Source organism: Oncorhynchus clarkii, chromosome 13 (assembly GCF_045791955.1).
Source record: "Oncorhynchus clarkii lewisi isolate Uvic-CL-2024 chromosome 13, UVic_Ocla_1.0, whole genome shotgun sequence".
Taxonomy (NCBI): domain Eukaryota; kingdom Metazoa; phylum Chordata; class Actinopteri; order Salmoniformes; family Salmonidae; genus Oncorhynchus; species Oncorhynchus clarkii.
In genome coordinates, this window is record NC_092159.1 from 48696917 (window position 1) to 48720290 (window position 23374).

The window sequence follows — 23374 nt, forward strand, 5'->3', positions numbered from 1 at the left end:
AACATATAAATCACTGGGAAGTCAGGAGAGGAGGTGGGGAGAGGAGAGGAGGTGGGGAGAGGAGAGGAGGTGGGGAGAAGAAAGGAGAAGCAAGGAGTTGGGGAGAGGAGTGGAGAGGAGGGGAGGGGAACGTAGAGCCCCAGAGTGGGTGGGAGGTGTATGGGAACCAGAGTCCTAGGACCTGTCTTCATCACTGGAGCCCTCCCCTCCCCTCTCCTCTCCTCCCCTCTACTCTCCACTCATCGCCACAGACAGGCCCGGATCTAATCACAGATAGCCAGGCAGCCAGGCTAGGCCTATGGTTAGCTAGACCTCTCCTCTCCCCTACACTCCCATTGCCACCCAGACACCTAGACACCCAGGCAGGCAGCCAGCCAGGCAGGCAGGCAGTGTGCAAATATAAGAGAGGAGTGTGAGCCTGAATGCTTCACATCAACCAGGAGATCATCACGGTCCAGTGAGACCTGCCCAGTAACATGCTATCTCTGCTTTCTATAGCTCCCTATGGCTTTGATATACATCCTTTGGAACACACATATTCATGTACACGCATGCACATACACACACACACACACACACACACACACACACACACACACACACACACACACACACACACACACACACACACACACACACACACACACACACACACACACACACACACACACACACACACACACACACACACACAGATAGACAGACAGACATACACATGCTGCACTCAAGCACAATTGCACACAAATGAAATAACACAATTGTTTGCAAATGCAGCACCCAAACATTTGAGAGTAAAACTGTTCTAATGGTTGATTGTCGATGTTGTCAGTATAGTGTACTACAGGTCCACAGATACTCACGCTCCATAGGCTGGAATAGGTGGTGGTGGAGGTGCTGTGCGGAAGGTGTTGTACACAGCCCGCCCCCGGCCTCGCAAGTGGGCACCCCTATAGGCCACCGTAGCCCCTGTGGCCGGGTAAGGGAAACCTGTTACTGTGGAGAAACACATAGGAAGGAGGGCTTTAGAGAGATGGAATGTTGGCATTGCTTACCTTACTGACAGAACGAACACATTATATAAAGACATGTGGCAGTGGTTTCTCCTATGACAGAATACATTAGGGAAAGACAAGGAAACATTAGATGTAATCTTTTCTGGGTGTGCCTCATCGAGCACTCTCCCCTTCCCCAACCCACTGCTTTGTGCCGTACTCAGCAAGGATCCACATTTGCTGTACGCATCCTTCCTGACGCCGCCTGCCACCGCCTCCCTCGCCACCCAGGGCTAGCCTTGAAACACAGCCTGGTAATGGATGCAATCCCACCAGTTCCACACTGTGGCTTCCACCTGGTTGAGGCAACAGTATGCTAGCTGAGGGGGAAGGTTGTTGTAGGTAGGTAAGGGGCAGTGTTGTGTGGTGCTGTAGTCCAGACAGAGACAGGCGGGAGGTGAAGGTTGCTGTGTAGCCATGCTGGATGTGCAGGTCCTGGGGGAGCACGGAGCAGATGGGCTGGATGGCGGGACCACTGAGTCCCAAACATCCGGCTGACCCCATCCCACACCCCATCTGTGACTCCTCCCAGCCTATCACAGCCCCACGCTTGTCCTCCATCAGCGCTTAACAGCCAATGGTGATGGGTGGGGGGTGTTGGGGGGGAGGTGCCAGGGTCAGCATTATAAGTTCCATGGTTACAGATTAGAGGACAAGCCTCAGGGCTGGGCGATCCCCAGATCTCTCCTTAACCTTCAATCAGTCCAGTCACTGTTTGATTACGAACTGCAGCCCTGCATACAAACACATCTCTCTCTCTCTCTCTCTCTCTCTCTCTCTCTCTTTCTCTCTCTCTCTCTCTCTCAACCTGGTCCTGCGTTAAAGGCTCCTCCTGCTCTCACCCTAGTCTCCCCCTCTCCTCTCCTCCTCCTCACAACACTGCTACCCCATCACGTCTATTATTCTTCATCCTCCTCATCTCCCCTGGACTGATTAATTAATTACCGTGACATGTTTTGGGTGAATTCATCACAGGCCTCCAGTCTGCAGTGAGGCTGGGGTGTACATGTGTAGGAAAAGGAGGAGGGGTGGGGGGTATATAGGGAGGAGCAGGAGATCAGACATACAACACATTCATAACACTATCAAATGATCTTCCAATGGACTCACAGGAGCAAAACTAGACACAGTGGAATCCCACCTAGTGATTTTACAGTAAGTCTGCAATGGAGTTATATGATACCTCGTATAGAAGCACTCCTATGCGCCGGTGTAGGATTTGGCCTGGAGGACAATGACCATTACGGCTGGCTGTATGTAGTGTAATGTAGTGTTAACTCTGCAGGTGGATGGGATTGGGAAGCTTCCTAATGAACGGTACACACCAGCAACCCTGCTGACAGGGAGACAGATTAGTGGTGCTTTTAAAAACACGAACAGCCAGGTCTAATGTCTGACGCCACTAACATCTCCCTCCATTAGGGGCTCCACACATATTCAACGCCTGCATCTCATTTGGGCGGGAAACGCCCCTGTTTCCTCCCGAGCAGCCGGGGCACTTTGTTTGCTGCCGACGCAGCAGCAATAGACTGGTAAGAATCACAAGGTGGCCCTTTCGCTTTGGTGATTTATAATGCTGACCTTGACATTTAAATGAGTCTCTTTTTGGGAGTCTGACATATAGGCTCAGCTGCTAAAGGGCAAAAACAATCCTCTTTCATATTTTCAGTTTTTTTTTCTTTCTCCCTTGTACAAATCGCTAGCATTTTTGGGCTCCAAATCTTGTATTTCCTTCTTTTAGGTGTGTGTGGGGGGGTGGGGGGGGTTTGGGGTGGTGTTGTATTCAATCTGCGTGCTATGATATATGTGGATGTAAACTCATAATGAGTTGGCGATAGGCTACACTGCTTCAATAATAACCCATAAATCAAAAGCTGTTGTCACACTTTGGTAAACCCATGAAAAGCAACAACAGCTACAGCGGCGTATGGGAGCACAAACCTGGTCTAGCCACCAAAGTCAAACACCTTTCTGAGAGAGAGGATGGATGGCTGGGGGAAAACCGGAGTAATGTGCTGGAGGGCGACAGGGTCACACCGCACCTCATATGTCAAATGTGTCAAGTTGAGGGGAGCTCAATACCTTTACACAGCAAGCCATCCAGTCGGACCTAACCTCTCCTAATCCTGCTCTGTGCAAATGATGGGGTCAAAACCAGCCTTGTAAAAAAAAACACCAACAATTTTCACAATGTTGATCTCTTTAATGCGTCCTGCTCAAATAAATCTGTGGAATGAGCACTTAATCTAAGCACTGGGGACCCAAAATAGCTTAATCTAATCAAGCCACAGGAGCTTAATTATCCCCTCAACAATGAGAGGATATGTCCAGATATATTAAGATGACAATTAGCCTTTCTATTCTGTCATTTACTCAGCTTGTGGCTTTCAGACAGTCCACACCAAACTTCACCTTTGGAAGTGAAAACATCAAGAGCTCTACTCATCTCCTTCTATCCCCTTAGGAATTAGTAGCAGAGAGAGAAGAAGGGTCTCTCTGACTCGTATAGTGCTTGTTTGAAATGGATTCCCTGATTCGTGTAGGCTGGCAGAGCTGCTTGGTAGCTGTCCATGGTCCTGAAATTGACACACCATGCTATAGAAAAGACTAGGAAATAAACCATTGGAATACATCCTACCATCATTCATGGGTTGAGGTATTACATAATATTCATATTTTCAGAGTAATATACATTTCTCCCTGAAAATGTCTCTACGAAAATATCCCCCATACTAGACAATGCTATCTGTCTCTGCCCTAAAACCCCCCACCCCCAGTCCATTTGAGTGGGAACCTAATGCGCCTGCTGTTCACAGGACCTCTCCACAGCCCCCTTACTGAGGGCTCCAGGGAAGGTTTGGGTTGCAGGGGAGAGGAGGCAGGAGGCAGCCGAGGACACGGGCCCGGGGGTACACACCACAGGGCTGGCGCCGCCACTACCCCAGTCACCGCCATGCAGCCTCCCATCAGTAGGAGGAGCCAGTGTACCCTGCATGAGGTTAAGAGTGGGGAGACTGCGTGAAGCTCTCATCCCTCATTCTCCTGAATGGGTTTTGAGGACAATAAACCTGTAGCGCCAGGACGAATGGAGACGGAGTGCGCTGTCACCACGCCACGATTTATGGCTCCCAATTTCACTGATCTCCCGCACAGAAATGAGGACTGATAAACAGTGATTAATCACCATTACATCCCATTTCACTCCCACCCAAAGTATATTAAATATAGTCATGATTATTCAAGAATAACTCCATGGATGGAACCACTAAAATGTGTTTCTTCATTCGGGGTCATAACAAAATGATCAAAAACATGGTCAGCTGTTTTTTAAAGGCTGACCTGTTGGCTCCTAGTTAGGTTTTTTGTTACAGAAATGTATCTCTTATTTATGCTTCCCATCTCCCCAGCTGGCAAGCATATGTTGTCGTTTAGGCTTGGCAAACTTCAGTGCTATGTCAAGACGTCTTAAAAATTAGCAGCCAATAAATCACCATCGCCCCCCGCTTCCCCCTGCCTGGAATGGTGGTCCACATTCCCTCTGATTTATTACATGATTTGGCCTAGTGTACTTGCATGTGTGTGTATCCGTGTGTGCGAGTGTTTGTGTGTGTGTTTTGTGTGTGTGTGTATCCGTGTGTGTGTGTATGTGCTGCAAAGGTCAGAATATGTCTGTATAGGAATGTGAGAATCTATGGCAAAATGTGTTGTGAATATATTTAAACATATCTTGTATTAATTTGTATGTGATCTGCATGATTTTGAATGCATCTGAGGATTTCATGAGGAGTGTGTTTGTGTGTGTGTATTGGGAAAGGGATGGTTGTGTGTGTGTGTGGGGGGGGGGGGGGGGGGGGGTGTAATTGTCAAGGGAAGATGGCGTTGGAACCGGGGGAGCGGTGGGAGGAGGGTGAGGGGGTTGAGGAAGAGGGTGAGGGGGTCTGGAGATGAAATAAAAATGATAGATGACTGCTTTCTGTCATGGACAGTTATTTAGAGGTTCGCCGTAAAGCTGTCCGGGGAATGAACAGATTTTAGTCTAATGAGCAGAAAGGAAAGCCGTTAAAGTGGCGCGATGTGCTCAGCACTTCTTCCAAATGAAATAGTACCATTTCCCCCTCATTAAAATGCAAAGGGTTCATATAACATACAGCAATAAATGTGGCATGTAGAGGGAGAGAGATAGGGAAAACCCCACTGAGCTTGTCTCATCCCTCCATTACCCTGACCATGAGGAATACCAGCCTTCCACAGGGAAGGTGCCAACAATATCGCTCACTCAATCTCCCTTATTCGGTTAGCTCTGTAAAAGTCAATCTGGCGCACTTGGCAAATCCATCTACGGCAGCAGCCTCCCCAATCTGATAACAGTTGCTGGGGCGGCTTGGTCTTAAAATATTTTTTCCGGCTTTACAGTGCACACCCCACAAACAATTGCTCAGGCTGCCTCCACTCTCTCTGTGAGGCTTGGATCATCCACTTCTTATCTGGCCCACAATTCTATTCCAGATCCACTTTGATCTACAGAGAATTGTGTGTTAGAAGCAGGTTGAGACTGAGCCAGATTCTAATAAAACCAGTGGGTAGATGTCAATTGGGTCTGTGTGATAGAAATACTGCTAGAGTGTAGTAGAGTTAGATTGGTGCTAGACTAGAGGAGTGTTGTAGAGTTAGATTGGTGCTAGACTAGAGGAGTGTAGTAGAGTTAGATTGGTGCTAGACTAGAGGAGTGTTGTAGAGTTAGATTGGTGCTAGACTAGAGGAGTGCAGTAGAGTTAGAGTGGTGCTAGAATAGAGGAGTGTAGTAGAGTTAAATTGGTGCTAGACTAGAGGAGTGTAGTAGAGTTAGAGTGGTGCTAGACTAGAGAAGTGTAGTAGAGTTAGATTGGAGCTAGACTAGAGGAGTGTAGTAGAGTTAGATTGGTGCTAGACTAGAGGAGTGTAGTAGAGTTAGAGTGGTGCTAGACTAGAGGAGTGTAGTAGAGTTAGATTGGTGCTAGACTAGAGGAGTGTAGTAGAGTTAGATTGGTGCTAGACTAGAGGAGTGTAGTAGAGTTAAAGTGGTGCTAGACTAGAGGAGTGTAGTTGTGTTAGAGTGGTGCTAGACTAGAGGAGTGTAGTAGAGAAGGATCTCTTACCAGCATACAGTTCAGGACCATAGACAGCTCCCACCACAGGGTTCAGCTTCCAGCCTATGGAGGGAGAGAGAGAGAGAGAGAGAGGGAGAGAGAAAAGCCCAAACTAGTAAATATTGTCATTCATGTACAGTATCTGAACAAAGTTGTAGCTTAAACAAGAGGCAGATCTTACCATTTGTGTACGGATTGGCAACTTTTTTGTTTGTCATCACTCTTGCTGTTGCATTATTCACCTGTTCCCCCCCAAAAAAACAAAATGGTGCCACAGTTATAACATACCCTTCCAAAAGGCAGACCAAATGACTGGCAGAGAAATACCACATAAATTCAGTAAAATGTGTCAGAATTATGCAAAATTACCATAGAGGTTCACAAGACTGGAGAGGTTAAAATAGCCAGAGGAGACAATGGCCTTGAATCACCTTTACATGAATGTATTCCTCATTTACATTTTCTTTTGAGATGATTCAATTACTGTAGCAAGTGGGAAAGCATGCACCAATTACCTACGGATATGAAAGAGAAAAAGCCAAAAGCAACACAGGTAATTGGTTGGATAAACAAATGGATTCAAAAGAAAAACAAAAAGACAGACCCCTTAGATTTCCTCCATATTGACCTGATGGGAATGACAGAATAGGGGCCTTCATTTACAGTAAACAAGACCAAAATGAAGAAAAAAACACACACAAAATGGTCAAGAGGGTGTGTTGGTAGGTAGTAGACAGGTCTTCTTTATCCAGATGTGACAGTGAGGTCCTTATGGGATGATGAGAGCATGCATTCCCTCTCCAGTCATAATGATGAACAACTTGCACGTCCATCTTGACATGTATGGATTCCTAGTTCCACTGAGTGCTTCCGACACATACCATTATGCATTATGCATGCACGCACACACACGCACACATAGCGGGCACATGCTTATGTGCAGGTCTCTTGTGGGACAAAGGTGAGAGCAGGGGCATGGGAGAGGTCAGCAGGCAGGAGGAAGAAGAAGAAGAAGAAACAGGAAATAAGGAAAAGCACCTCTATTTTGCGTCCCTCTACGATTGTACCGTTTAGTTTCTCCCGCGCACGGTCGGCATCTGTGCTCGTTTCAAAAGTTACAAACCCAAAGCCCTAAGAGAGAGCCACGTGTGTCACCAGGCCAGTAAGACAGACAGGGACAGGAAGGTAGACAGGGTAGGTAAAAGATAGGGTAGGAGGGGGATTAGAGAGGAGGAAGGAGGGAAGGAGAGGGAAGGAGAGGGAGAGAAGAAGGAGAGGACTAGGTGAGCAGCAGGAAGTAGAGATGTATATAAGCGGTGTAATTAATTGTGTGGTTGTTAGTGAAATGTCAGGAACAGCAAAGAGAGATCCAAGGAGAGATAAGGATGACAGCCTCACAAACACTAACAAACCTGCCTGTTTTACCCAATTAAACACCACAAACCACCTCTGGAGAATGTGTCTGAGCATCGCAGGCATTACACTCTGTTACGCAACATTATAGTCTAATCATTATTGTGAAGACTTCAACAGTAGCCTTATGAAAAACAACCCCCAACCCCCATTGGAATGAGATGAAGTTGAGCACGGAAGGAATATTCATAAATTCTTCAAGCAATTTAGTTTAATTCCATCATCAACCATTTCTAATCCATTACAATAGCCAAAGTATGCACTGTAGCAATTAAATTAAGCCATATGTTGTCTCTTTTTCTTAGACAGATCATTACATTAGTATTCATCATTGTATTAACTGTGTCTAAAATGTGATGGCATTTCCCATACTATCAAGGTATTGGTTGATAATAATAATAATATTACCAACAACATATGTACATTAATAAATCACATGCTACCTCTAAGGAGGTGGAGGAAAAAAAACCTGGCTTTACAATGGGGATGTCGCCTTTAAACTCACACCAAAATACCCTCCTCCCCATCCCCCATCTTCCACCCCCACGTGCCCCCTCCCCTGAGGGCTTTGTCACCAGCTTGAGTTATGGGGACTGGGAGACTGGGCCTGAGATCCATCACCAGCCTTCAGATATGCTGGCCCAACAAGTCCCAGTCCTTTGGTTTCTATATATACATATAGAGGGATGGGAGGGAGAGGGATCCACGGCCAGGCTGATAATTGCTTGAAGATATATAATACATGTGAGAGATGGAGAGCATTGTGATCTTGTATGCATACACAGGATCTCCGAGCTCCTATTCCTGGCATAAATAACACGGTAGCTGTCCTTGGGGAGAGGGAGATAAAGATATAAATTCAAAAGGAATTGAGGGCAAAATTAATCCTTTGGACATTTTGCCCGACTATGGTTGGCCCCTCTATCTTTTTTTATCATGCACAAATAATTAGCTTACACGGAGGGAGAGTGGAGCCACCATTTTTCAAAGGAGACAAACATATTGAATGCAAATTGCCAAAGCTTCATAGAAAATAGATTGTTTATTAATGGCCTGCTAGGTTCATTATATAGCGTGCAGGGTGCAGGAGAGAGGCATCATGGGTAATGGCTTTGTAGGGCACAAACAATAAATGCTTGTTACAGCAGAGGAGGCAGCTTTATCCGGTGCTCAATCTTGTATGGCTGTGGGGGCTGAGTTGGAGCAGAGTATAGGTTCCTAAATGGAGGCTGGCTGCATACCTTATACAGACCCCAAACTACCAGGTAAGAGTGGGAATCGATCCCATTCATGGTTGAACACCCAGCTAGAGGAGGCTGTCTAATTTATGAATGGAATGCTCTGGAGCTTGGCACAGACGATTACATAAACAGTGGATGACCAGCACTGTGCTGTTTACACCAGAGGATGTTATATAGGACATGGTATAGAGCTACTGTACATGTATAGACACTGAGTCAGTTTTGGCGGTGATGGTTCTATATTTGCTAGAGCACTTGATATTTGATCTGGGTTTACTATTAGTCTCTAAACTAGAGGTCTGTATTCCTGGTCCAGAGAGCTACAGCACTGGAAGTGCATTTTGATTGATTGATTGATTGATTGATTGATTGACAGGGGTAATGATTCCCCAACTGGAGCACAAAGCTAGAACAACAACCAAAGAGGCAGCAGAGAGAGGAGTTAATGTCTGAACGCAGTTCTCCAGGACCAGGCTTAGAGAGCAGTAGTCTGAGCCAATGTACACACAGCACTAATGCCATCATTACTAAACAGAAGAAGTACATGGTAATGAAGCAGCTGGGGTTCTAGTTCACTTACCTTGGATCCTCGCTCATTAAAGATAATCTCCACATCTAGAATCTTTCCAAATTGCTGTGGCGAGAAAGGAGACAAGAGAGGAGAGATTAAGTTATGAAAAGAGTAAGAAAACGGTTATTGTTGCCATGCCAAAATATTACAATTGTTTTGCAATGATATCAAATATATATTGTGATCTTATCAAATTATCTTTCTTTAATGCAAAATACTGTTTTATCTGTGTTATTTCTATGTCATGAAATCAATGATGTAAAAAACTGTTTAAACAAACATTGTAAACACAGTAGAGTTAGAGTAACAGAAGATGTTTCACACAGAGAAAAGCTACATCAACATATAGCAAGGTGGTTGTTTGTAAGGTTGTGTTGTGATGTGAAGCAGATCCTGAGGAAAACTCCTTTCCTCAAATCCATGAACCGATAGAGAGAGAACTGATAGAGACAGAGATATAACCGATAGAGAGAGAGAGATAACCGATTGAGAAAGAGAGATAACCGATTGAGAGAGAGAGAGAGAGAGAGAGAGAGAGAGAGAGAGAGAGAGTTAACTAGGCTTTGACATAAAGAGAGACAGACCATCAGGCTTCTGCCTGCCCAACAAACAGGTGGCTGAGCTGTCTCTATCTACACAGGTACCTGCCATTTTCTCTCTCTTTCTCCTCCTCTCTTTTTCTCGCTCTTTGTTGATGTGAGTGTGTGTTGTTTTCTCAGTGAACAGGACTCGAGGGATGGTCCCAAGGGGTTAACGTGCTCAAGCCTTTTAACAGGCTCGGATCATTAGAAAACAGAGGAATGAAAGCCAATCGTAAGTTCCCCCTAATGAGTGGAGTGAGAGCCACTTTTAATTGCTGTCTACAATGGCCGTATTATTTCATTAAAAGTAATTACCCTGTCAAGCGGTCCGCATCGCCTTCATTTGGGCACAACAGGGAAGAAATAGGCCTTCCATGTGGTTGGCGCTCAATGGGAATGGATGGATCGTTTGACTGAGCCACTAATAGGGGTTAGGAAGAACCGGCTATTATCTGCCTGCTCCGGCCATAGGAGAGTGATGAGCGTGATGAGGGGAGTGGGTCTGGTGGAGGAGCTGGGTTTATGGGCTGGTAAAACACATATGACATCCTTCATCCCCCGGGGTCAAGTGCTGACCCCCACAATGCCTGAGAAAAAAAGTTGGAGTTATTTATGACCTTCCCAACAGGCAACGCCAGGGGCGGCCCAGCCCAGGCCACAAACTCAAGTACATCTTGTTCATCTGGGATTTCAATTCTACATAGTTCCTGTCTCCACATCTACCTCGTATGGTGCTCAGCTCTATTGATTCCAATTGTAGCGCTTCACCGTACCCGGCTCCATCACACACAGGGGCATTTTACATCCCAGTGTGATGCCCCTCTTCGCATGAGATGACAATGCTTCCCCATGTAATGTGCAGATGCTAATTGTTTTAACCAAGAGTAATGGGCTTGTGGTGTCGATTAATTAGTTTCTGGGGAAGTCATCTTAGTGGATTCCCACATGACACTGGGGATCTCAGCCGCTCCCACACTCTCCTCCCTCCCTACAGCCCTCTCCGCCCCAGCTCAGCCCCAGCCCAGCGCAAACAGCTGCATCAGCACCAAAGCCAATAAACAATGGCATCAATTGGAGGGGTCTCAGGAGACAGAGACAGAGCTGGGGGACTGACGACACCTCCTTCCTTCCTCACCCCCAGATCAGCCATAGTAAACAATCAACATATCAATAAGGAAATGAGAAAAAGCATCCGTTGGGGAAAAATCATAGGCGCTATTTAATATTCCTACCTCGAGAACACTTTTTTATGAGGCCTCGCTCATTCGCTCCACTTCCTATCTGAGATGCAAATGCATTTCTACACTGTGATCAACTGGAATGCAGAGCTACCAACCACGGATAGGGCACTGTATGTATCCCTGCTTCTGCTACGCTAAAACACCTGAATGCTGTGAGGAGGCTAGCTATCATTAGCATAATACAGCATGGTGTAGTAGTGTAGAGTGCTGCTACTGTCTGAGAGTAGCAGAGTAGTGGCTGGTGAGATAGACTGGGGATCAGTGTGAAAGCGTGGGGGCCAGAGGTCTGATTGCCCAGAGATGTTTGTTCACAGAGAGCCCTCGTCAAGCAGCCGAGGAGGAGTACTGTTGAAGAACCCAGGAGCAGAATGAGGAGGACGCCCTCAAGCAGCACAGCATGGTGCGCCGCGCTACCCGAGCTAGCGCTAGCTTGGAGTGTTTTCCTTTCACTCCTCTAATCGCCCGCTCTCTCAAATATCACACTTTTCTAATCACTGATTAAGGTCTGCAGCAGTCGCCTTAATGAGTCTTTTATTCTGCGCCTCGTTAGTGACTCAGAGGGTCATCCTCCGCACCCTTAAACCCTACGGAGGGATAGGGTAACTCTCAAACCCTCCCTCCTTGTTTAGGGGCTAGCTAGAGTCTCTGTTAGCAGGTGCTAGCTAGTCTCTGTTTCAGCTCTATGCTGATGGCTGATGGAGGGTCCCTGCTAAGTGTGCACGTCACTGGAGAACTGGAGAGAGGGGCTCTTCACAACTTGTGGGAGCAGATGGAGGTCCTGGGGGCTTGGCAGCAGCGCTGGGTTCCACTACTCGACCATTGACACATGCACCATCTCACCGCTGCCTTTCCTTTCACTCTCCTCTGCCTGCCTGTATGTCTGCGGGCTCTGCTCGTGTGTAACTGTAATGGTGTATTGAGCCCCTGGCGGCAGGGCAGCCATTAGAGCCAGAGGGATGGGGCTGCACACCACTGATCACATACACACAGACACTGTCTGTGCAGGCCATATCCAGGGGTGGAGCCTGAGCTGAGCCGGCACGTTAATGCAGCACAGACAGGATATCTTCTCTCCCAACCAGCAACCAGCTCTGCCCACAAACATCAATCCCAGGACCCAGCCACCGACTGCCCGGAAAGTTAGGGAGGGGAGGGCTGCCGGGAGGGCCACTGTTAAATTTGCATCACATATCCATAAGCTGCACACACACGTCGGCCGGGCACACAAAGCCTCCGAGCTAATTACTGAGGCAATTTGGATTCTACAGGACCTGCTCCAGAGCTGGAAACAATAAACCCAACAATCAGACAGCACAGGAAGGAGAGAGAGAGAGAGAGAGAGAGAGAGAGAGAGAGAGAGAGAGAGAGAGAGAGAGAGAGAGAGAGAGAGAGAGATAGAGAGAGAGAGACAGCAGCCGTGTTGTCCAGTAATTTATTACGCCGTAGCCAGGGCTCTCCTGTAATTAATATCATCAGTTTGACGTCGTCTCCATAACGATGAAAATTAACGCCTGTAGCTTATAATGACCTAAATTAGCGTGCAACATTCAAATTAGATTTTTGGCAATGCTCCCGATTCGGATCCATTATAATTATATACTTTTTTTGTTGTGTTAATTTTAAGGACTGGTGTGAAATGCGAGACAGAGAGGTTACACTTTCAGGGAAAAGAGAGTACACCTGTTCTGGGATCAGGATAAATGTGTGTCTGGACTTTCTAGAGAGAGAGAGAGCGCGACAATACACACTCCAGGCAGGTACCATGATATGTGTGGGTGGGTAAAGAATGGTTTCCCCCAGTGAGTTCAGGGAGAGGGAAGGGAGCTCACCCCAAACATTTGCCGCAGGTCGGGGTCACGGAAGCGGAAGGGGATGTTGGAGACATGTAACCTCTTGGGCTGCTGCTTCTCCGAGGAGTCCGAGAGCTGCAGCTGGAGCTGCAGGGAGACCTCTGATTGCGTCACGTCATCTGTCTGCCAGAGGGAAACAACAGCAGAAAGACACAAGCAGCTCATTAGATCCTACTACTGTACCTTCGGGTCACATGGTGAGGGGGAAGAGAGACAGAGGGGGACCGGCTAACTAACTTACTTAGCGTCTGCTATTTTTCAATCTGCCGAGAAGCAGACAACGCTAAACAGCTGATGAATTATGGTTTAAAACCTGAGGTCATGCATTACAAATCCGCTTATTAATCTCTTGCACTTAGCTTCTGGAGCCACAAGAAAGAAAGATTGAGGGGTTTGACAGAAAGGCATGGATATTGATCCTAGCGCTTCTGACACATCTAGACTTGAGACACATTATTGGTGTTGTTTGCACAGAGGCCCAGAGCTCCTACGTTGTCGACTCCATCATTATGCGAATGCAGTGCTGACATTGTGATATAAATGACATGTCTGATGTCTATGACAAATCCCACTTAGTTCTCTCTCAGACAAGAGTGATGAATTTCAACATGGCTGCTGGCTTGTTTACTCAAACCAACACAGTTTTAGAGGGAGAGGGTTTCACAAGATTTGTTTTCTGTAAAAACCTTCACTGGTCATCAGAACCATTTACCCTCTCCATGGAAGGATCATTAGGGACCAACTCTGTCTGCATAACAACAGATTGCATCATTTAAATGTGTTTACTAAAATTAAAACCCAGACCTCTTGTAGACACTTCTGGCGTTATGAAAAAACTATGAGAAGTGGGGGAAAATGGAGGGAAAGAAAAAGAGAGAGGAGTGAAATAGGGAGCGAGGCCTGGTTAGATTGAGAAGGAGTACAAAAGCTGTTTGAATATGATATGTAAACTCCAAGGTCCCCAGGGATGTGCTCCATGAGCAATAGGAAATACTCCATACTACACAGGGCTGGCTGGAGTCACATACACAGACACCCCCCGAGTACACACACACGCACAGACGGAGAGAGAGAGAGAGAGAGAGAGAGAGAGGGGAAATAAGATAGTGAAGGACGACAGAGTGAAAAGAGAAGAACCTTAGATCGAGAGCAAAAAAGGCTGACAGATGTGCACATACAGACACACACACGTACACGTACACGTACACACACACACACACACACACACACACACACACACACACACACACACACACACACCTCTCTCCACCATCTAACAACCTGCTCCCTGCTCCAAGGCCGTCGGGTGGCTGCAGGCCCCTGGGTGATACATATCCCACCATTTAGGAAATGGGCTAGGGATTTATTCATTATAATTCATCATCACAGTATTATCATTATCATCATGATCGTAATGATGATCGCCTTTATTATTCTCATTATCATAATCACAATCTCCACTGTAATGGCCCTCATTTATTTGCTTTATGGCCCATTCGGAGATGGTGACATACATTGTTAACACTGACAGTTGTTTGATTCAAGGTCCCACTTAGTCTCCCCTCCAGCCATCCAGGTAGGGCACATTGGTGACGGAAGGTCTGAAAGCCTTGTGTTCAGTGATGTTCAGTGATGTTAAGTCATGTTCAGAGGTTATCATGTGGAGAAGGGCACAGGAGCCAGTGTAGGGGTGAGCTGAGCTAGCTAGTTCCAGTATCAGACTGGTAGAGTAGTGTAGGGGTGAGCTGGGCTAGCTAGTTCCAGTATCAGACTGGTAGAGTAGTGTAGGGGTGAGCAGGGCTAGCAGTGTGCCATGTCCTCCTGTGCTAGAGGTTAATAGCCTGAGTAGCTATGTTGGGTCCCAGGGTGACACACGGCAGACAGATGCCCCACTACTGTGGAGGGTGACAAGGCACTGGGGACCGCGGGTCAATCTGTTTCATCGGTCACACATGACTCTATCAACCTTTACCGTATGCTACCAGACTGCACAACGACTGACTCCATGTCCTGTCCTCCAGCTTAGCTACTGGCTTCTTATCATGGGGTCCTCTAACTGTGTGTTAGCAAACCTTCAGATTCACTTTTAGTTCACACACTTCTTCCATACTGACTAGAGGTAAATACGACTGACACTCATACACCTACAGCTATTTAACCCAGACTCCATCTGTGGATCTCTGTGTTTCTGTCAGTGAGTTTAGTGCCCTTGTCTCTCCATTGCTTCTCCTGAGGGATCATCTGCATCCAAGCTGGTTGGGAGAAGGTGAAATGGTTACAGTGTAAAATAATTACATGTGCATTACCATATGACATGGGTCTTCACCCTTTTCTTGCCCAGGGATTCCCTCCCAGGCAACCGGCAATACCCATCACACGTTAGCAAAGACATCTTGTCTTATCATCCGGTGAATGTTAATGGAAAGGAAAAGTTATCAACATTTTAAAATGAATACATTTGGTAAATATTTTGACCTCCTCACATTATAATTGTAAGAGGAAGTGTAAACCCTTGTGTGTAAACGTGTTGTGTGTATGTACTGACATGTACTGTATGTGTAACTGATAGATGCACACACACACACACACACACACACACACACACACACACACACACACACACACACACACACACACACACACACACTACATGTTCATGTTTTAACTTCTTATGGCTGGTGGCAGTATTGTGTAGCTTGGATGAATAAGGTGCCCAGTCGGTGCTCCTCAGTCCCAGTTGCTAATATATGCATATTATTAGTATATTTGGATAGAAAACACTCTGAAGTTTCTAAAACTGTTTGAATGATGTCTGTGAGTATAACAGAACTCATGAGCAGGCAAAAACCTGAGAAAAAAATCCAACTAGGAAGTGGGAAATCTGAGATTGGTCGATTTTAAACTCAGCCCCTATTGAAAATACAGTGGGATATTGGTCATCTTGCACTTCCTAAGGCTTCCACTAGATGTCAACCGTCTTTAGAAACTTGTTTGAGGCTTCTACTATGAATGAGAGGGGAATGAGTCAGAGGTGTGCCAGCAGTCACGCGCTGGTTACGCGCATTCACATGAGAGGTAGCTCCCGTTCCATTTGCTTTTCTGAAGACAAAGGAATTCTCCAGTTGGAATATTATTGAAGTTTTATGTTAAAAACATCCTAAAGATTGATTCTATACATCGTTTGACATGTTTCTACGGACTGTAAAGGAACTTTTTGACATTTCGTCTGCAACTAGTGAACGCGATTCGTGAGTTTTGATTTGTTTACCAAACGTGCTAAAGTAGCTATTTGGACATAAATGATGGACATTATCAAACAAATCAAACATTTATTGTGGATCTGGGATTCCTGGGAGTGCATTCTGATGAAGATCATCAAAGATAAGTGAATATTTATAATGTTATCTCTAACTTCTGTTGACTGCACAATATGGCGATATCTTTTTGGCTTATTGGTTCTCTGAGTGCCGTACTCAGATTTTGCATGGTTTGCTTCTTCCGTAAAGCTTTTTTGAAATCTGACACAGCAGTTGCATTAAGGAGAAGTTTATCTATATTTCCATGTATAACACTTGTATTTTTTTATCAACATTTATAATGAGTATTTCTGTAAATTGATGTGGCTCTCTGCAAAATCAACGGATGTTTTTGAAACTACTGAACATAACGCGCCAATATATACTGAGATTTTTTTAATATAAATATAAACTTTATCGAACAGAACATACATGTATTGTGTAACATGAAGTTCTATGAGTGTCCTCTGATGAAGATCATCAAAGGTTAGTGATTTTTGTGACTCCACTCTTTGGCTGGAAAAATGGCTGTGTTTTTCTGTGATATGGCTCTCTGACTTAACATAATCGTTTGTGGTGCTTTCGCTGTAAAGCCTATTTGAAATCAGACAATGTGGTGGGATTAACACCAAGATTACCTTTAAAATGGTATAAGATACTTGTATGTTTGAGGAATTTTAATTATGAGATTTCTGTTGTTTTGATTTTGGCGCCCTGCACTTTCACTGGCTGTTGTCATATCGATCCCGTTAACGGGATCTCAGCCCTAAGAAGTTTTTAAACACACACTACAATGTTCATGTTTTTACACACACACTACATGTTCATGTTTTTACACACACACTACAAGTTCATGTTTTTACACACACACTACAAGTTCATGTTTTTACACACACACTACATGTTCATGTTTTTACACACACACTACAAGTTCATGTTTTTACACACACACTACAAGTTCATGGTTTTACACACACACTACATGTTCATGTTTTTACACACACACTACATGTTCATGTTTTTACATACACTACATGTTCATGTTTTTACACACACACTACATGTTCATGTTTTTACACACACACTACATGTTCATGTTTTTACACACACACTACATGTTCATGTTTTTAAACACACACTACATGTTCATGTTTTTACACACACACTACATGTTCATGTTTTGAAACACACACACTACAAGTTCATGTTTTTACACACACACTACAAGTTCATGTTTTTACACACACACTACAAGTTCATGTTTTTACACACACACTACAAGTTCATGGTTTTACACACACACTACATGTTCATGTTTTTACACACACACTACATGTTCATGTTTTTAAATGTATGTAACTTGTAAAGTATTTTGTTTGCAATGTCTTTTTGATATGTTACCCCAGTAAGACTAGCTGTCGCTGTTAACGTCGGCTAATGGGGATCCTAATAAATCAAATCAATAACTCTAACATAGTCTATCAGTTAGAAAGGTAACTCCAAACTCATTTTCACTAAGAGCAGCTGTTTATCTGGTTAAACAAAGGTTGGCCATGTGTTGGTAAAAATGGGAAATCCAATATATATAAAAATATATATTTCCACGGACCCCCCCGGTGGAATAATCTTGCCATTGGAGACCCCATTCAGTGGCACTTTACCGACCTGGCAGCTGCTGTCACAGTCATGGCGAGGGAGGGAGGCTGATGCAACCCCAGGCGTCACCTGCCGCTACTGTCCCCGCCAAGTGTAGCTGTCATCTCAGGCGGCGAGTCACCCACCCTGCTTCCTGTTCATTCATTCCTCTAACAGACTCCCTCGCCGTTATTTGCAAATCGCTTTCAAAGTGCTGTGCTCAGCACATTCCCCCTCCTCTCAGTGGCATTACAAGAACATAATTGAAACTATCTGATTGGAACGCCGCCAAGCAGGTAGATTACATCCGATTAAGTTGGGGGGGATACCGAGTCGTCGCTCACAAGAATTATAATGCCTTCCTTTAATGCATCCCCCCCACCTAATCCTCCATTGTTTGTCTCCTCTTCTCTAAAGAAGCTGTAAACAAATCCCTTCTTCAGTCACCTGAAATAGCAGGGGGTGAGAGAGAGGTAGAGTAGAGCCCCTCCCTCCCCCTGGTCTGCTATTCATATAGCAGACCAGGGGCGGTAGGGTAGCCTAGTGGTTAGAGCGTTGGACTAGTAACTGAAAGGTTGAAAGTTCAAATCCCCAAGCTGACAAGGGGTTAACTCCCCTGAACAGGCAGTTAACCCACTGTTCCTAGGCTGTCATTGAAAATAATAATTTGTTCTTAACTGACTTGCCTGGTTAAATAAGGTAAAATATAGATAACACAGACATCCACTTTAACTGGGTCATATATACACTCATCATCCAGGCCCTAAGAGTCTGAGGGCTGCTATAGCTTGAACTATATGTGTAGACCACAAGTTCCCAGAATCCACTTTGGGTAGTCCTCATGCAGCTGACACAGACTTTGAAAGATCTGGAATTGAGTGCAGTCCTAACAACACTGCCTTAATTTGTTATCTGAATAAAAAGAATGATAACTCATGAAATCCAAACCCAACCTTGGACTATTTGAATGGCGCTTGCTAGATAACGAGCTCCGCTTTTTGAAACAGAAGTTGCTGGCAGACCATTTCTACAGTCCCATTCTCTCTCTCTCTCTGAGGATTTGGAGAAAGTTTGACTGCCTCTTTCTATCCTCAAGTCACCCGCTTTCATGTGAGTGTCGTTTGAACATGGGAGTCACACAGCAGGCCCCAGAGGTCTGAGTCTGGACAACAGCACCTCCCTGGAGTAGAGGAGGACTGACTGACTGAAGAGATGAGGAGAGAGAGGAGAGGCAATCCCTCATTAAACACACACTGCCAACCCTCCGCCGGGAATTCACACAGAATCCAAACATTTCATTCTCTTTTCCTCATGACTCTTTTAAAGTCTATACGTTTTCAGAGACGGCCAGAGTAAAGCACTGAGGAGTGGGAGCCCAGTGAGTGCTGATCTGCTCCCCAATCTGTGTTTCTGCAGGGTGTCCTAATCAAAGACACCCGCGCCCTTCTGTGGCACCCAAAGCAAACAGGCTGGGTCATTAAAGCAGGGGAGCGCAGCGAGGAGCAGCAGTGGCGGTAGGGGGCACAGCGGTGGGGAGTGCTCCCCTACACCAGCGGCCCCAGGGATTAGCCAGCCACTCTGTTTACAGCCCACTGATCTGATCCCTCTCTCCTCACTGGCAGGGTGAGATGGAGAGAGAAGGAGAGAGAGAGGGTAGAGAGAGAAAGAGAGTGGGGAAAAGAAAGGGAGGGAAAGGGAGAGGAAGAAAGATAATGAGAGAGAGGGAGGGAGCCGTGAAGGAAAGCAGGGCTGCCTCTCATCTCTCCATGGCCACGTCACTTGGCTTTCTTCACAGCGGGTGGACAGATGAAATGAAATATAAAATGGCGAGAGGAGAAGTGAGTGGCGTGGGGGAATGAGAGGCAGCGACACGGCAGGGTTCTGAGCAGGGGAGTGGAACCTCCTGCAAAGTCTCTCCTTACTCACTGAACACAGTGTATGCCAATAAGAGTCAGCCATGACGACGGAGTCACACACATCTTCAAATGAAACATGATTTCATCACAGAGTAATGCTACAGTTATACACATGGCCTTGCTATATCTGTACCTGTAAATCACAGCTGATTTCTCCACCCATTATCCATGGTGCTTCAGTGCTTCTATGGTTAGGAAAATGGAGTTGTTAACGATGTTTTTTATGGGTGGCTTGAATCCCTTAGGGGGGCAGCCTTGACCCCAAGCTGACCTCTCCCAGCAAGTGTTTTCATGTGAGAGGAGGAGAGGAAGAGAGGGAGGAAAGGAAGAAAGGCTGGACTGAAGTCACATTTTCTCCCACTGGTATTATCTGGAGTTAGAGAGAGGGAGACTTCTGCTAAATCCTCCTCTCTGATCCTCAACTACCTCCAGAAAGGGTGAATCACAGGTTATGGCATATTTTATATATGAAATATATTATGTATACTTTCACTTAATTTAAACCACATGTCAACGTCTACCTGGTGGGCTCACATCGCTATAGTGTTTGCTCTGTCCTATTGGTCAAAAGTGTAGGCTGCTGAATAAGCTGAACTCAACATATTTAACCATGACAAAAACAAGCTATGTAGAATTGTATATATTTAACTACGGAAAGTAGCTGTGTAATATTCAGTATTTGACATATCAAATTATTAAAAAATAACAGAAAGGTTGAATTCAAGCTGTTTTAACTACATGGGGAAATGGTGATGTAATATGCTGAATTCAACATATTTTACTGTGGAGGAATAGCTGCATAGTATGTTGAATTTGACATTTTCTACTATTGTAAAATAGCTGTCAGTATGGTGAATTTAACATATTCTACTATGGTAAAATAGTTGTCAGTATGGTGAATTTGACATATTCTACTATTGTAAAATAGTTGTCAGTATGGTGAATTTGACATATTCTACTATGGTAAAATAGCTGTCAGTATGGTGAATTTGACATATTCTACTATTGTAAAATAGTTGTCAGTATGGTGAATTTGACATATTCTACTATTGTAAAATAGCTGTCAGTATGGTGAATTTGACATATTCTACTATTGTAAAATAGTTGTCAGTATGGTGAATTTGACATATTCTACTATTGTAAAATAGTTGTCAGTATGGTGAATTTGACATATTCTACTATTGTAAAATAGTTGTCAGTATGGTGAATTTGACATATTCTACTATGGTAAAATAGTTGTCAGTATGGTGAATTTGACATATTCTACTATGGTAAAATAGCTGTCAGTATGGTGAATTTGAGATATTCTACTATGGTAAAATAGTTGTCAGTATGGGGAATTTGACATATTCTACTATGGTAAAATAGCTGTCAGTATGGTGAATTTGACATATTCTACTATGGTAAAATAGCTGTCAGTATGGAGAATTTGACATATTCTACTGTGGTAGAATAGCTGCATAGTATCTTGAATTTGACATATTCTTCTGTGGTAAAATAGCTGCATAGTATGTTGAATTTGACATATTCTACTATGGTAAAATCGTTGTCAGTATGGTGAATTTGACATATTCTACTATTGTAAAATAGTTGTCAGTATGGTGAATTTGACATATTCTACTATTGTAAAATAGCTGTCAGTATGGTGAATTTGACATATTCTACTATTGTAAAATAGTTGTCAGTATGGTGAATTTGACATATTCTACTATTGTAAAATAGCTGCATAGTATGGTAAATTTGACATATTCTACTATGGTAAAATAGCTGTCAGTATGGGGAATTTGACATATTCTACTGTGGTAGAATAGCTGCATAGTATCTTGAATTTGACATATTCTTCTGTGGTAAAATAGCTGCATAGTATGTTGAATTTGACATATTCTATTATGGTAAAATAGCTGTCAGTATGGTGAATTTGACATATTCTACTATGGTAAAATAGTTGTCAGTATGGTGAATTTGACATATTCTACTATGGTAAAATAGTTGTCAGTATGGTGAATTTCACATATTCTACTGTGGTATAATAGCTGCATAGTATGTTGAATTTGACATATTCTACTATGGTAAAATAGTTGTCAGTATGGTGAATTTGACATATTCTACTATGGTAAAATAGCTGTCAGTATGGTGAATTTGACATATTCTACTATGGTAAAATAGCTGTCAGTATGGTGAACTTGACATATTCTACTATGGTAAAATAGCTGTCAGTATGGTGAATTTGAGATATTCTACTATGGTAAAATAGTTGTCAGTATGGGGAATTTGACATATTCTACTATGGTAAATTAGCTGTCAGTATGGTGAATTTGACATATTCTACTATGGTAAAATAGCTGTCAGTATGGAGAATTTGACATATTCTACTGTGGTAGAATAGCTGCATAGTATCTTGAATTTGACATATTCTTCTGTGGTAAAATAGCTGCATAGTATGTTGAATTTGACATATTCTACTATTGTAAAATCGTTGTCAGTATGGTGAATTTGACATATTCTACTATTGTAAAATAGTTGTCAGTATGGTGAATTTGACATATTCTACTATTGTAAAATAGCTGTCAGTATGGTGAATTTGACATATTCTACTATTGTAAAATAGTTGTCAGTATGGTGAATTTGACATATTCTACTATTGTAAAATAGCTGCATAGTATGGTAAATTTGACATATTCTACTATGGTAAAATAGCTGTCAGTATGGGGAATTTGACATATTCTACTGTGGTAGAATAGCTGCATAGTATCTTGAATTTGACATATTCTTCTGTGGTAAAATAGCTGCATAGTATGTTGAATTTGACATATTCTATTATGGTAAAATAGCTGTCAGTATGGTGAATTTGACATATTCTACTATGGTAAAATAGTTGTCAGTATGGTGAATTTGACATATTCTACTATGGTAAAATAGTTGTCAGTATGGTGAATTTCACATATTCTACTGTGGTATAATAGCTGCATAGTATGTTGAATTTGACATATTCTACTATGGTAAAATAGTTGTCAGTATGGTGAATTTGACATATTCTACTATGGTAAAATAGCTGTCAGTATGGTGAATTTGACATATTCTACTATGGTAAAATAGCTGTCAGTATGGTGAATTTGACATATTCTACTATGGTAAAATAGCTGTCAGTATGGTGAATTTGACATATTCTACTATGGTAAAATAGCTGTCAGTATGGGGAATTTGACATATTCTACTATGGTAAAATAGCTGTCAGTATGGTGAATTTGACATATTCTACTATGGTAAAATAGTTGTCAGTATGGTGAATTTGACATATTCTACTATTGTAAAATAGTTGTCAGTATGGTGAATTTGACATATTCTACTATTGTAAAATAGTTGTCAGTATGGTGAATTTGACATATTCTACTATTGTAAAATAGCTGTCAGTATGGTGAATTTGACATATTCTACTATTGTAAAATAGTTGT

At 43.7% G+C, this 23374-nt stretch overlaps 1 protein-coding gene across 3 annotated transcripts in view; it reads right to left on the reverse strand.

Annotated features, from left to right (window-relative positions):
- The window catches only part of LOC139364955 (RNA binding protein fox-1 homolog 3-like), a 409389-nt gene that overhangs the window by 21712 nt on the left and 364303 nt on the right, over nt 1-23374 (reverse strand). For all 3 annotated transcript variants that reach the window (XM_071102230.1, XM_071102231.1, XM_071102229.1), the window contains 6 exons: nt 13055-13198; nt 9413-9466; nt 7217-7309; nt 6360-6420; nt 6188-6241; nt 861-993 (listed from right to left, as the gene is read on the reverse strand). In XM_071102230.1, the coding sequence (XP_070958331.1) occupies nt 861-993; nt 6188-6241; nt 6360-6420; nt 7217-7309; nt 9413-9466; nt 13055-13198 (539 nt within the window). The remainder of the gene's footprint in view (nt 1-860; nt 994-6187; nt 6242-6359; nt 6421-7216; nt 7310-9412; nt 9467-13054; nt 13199-23374) is intronic.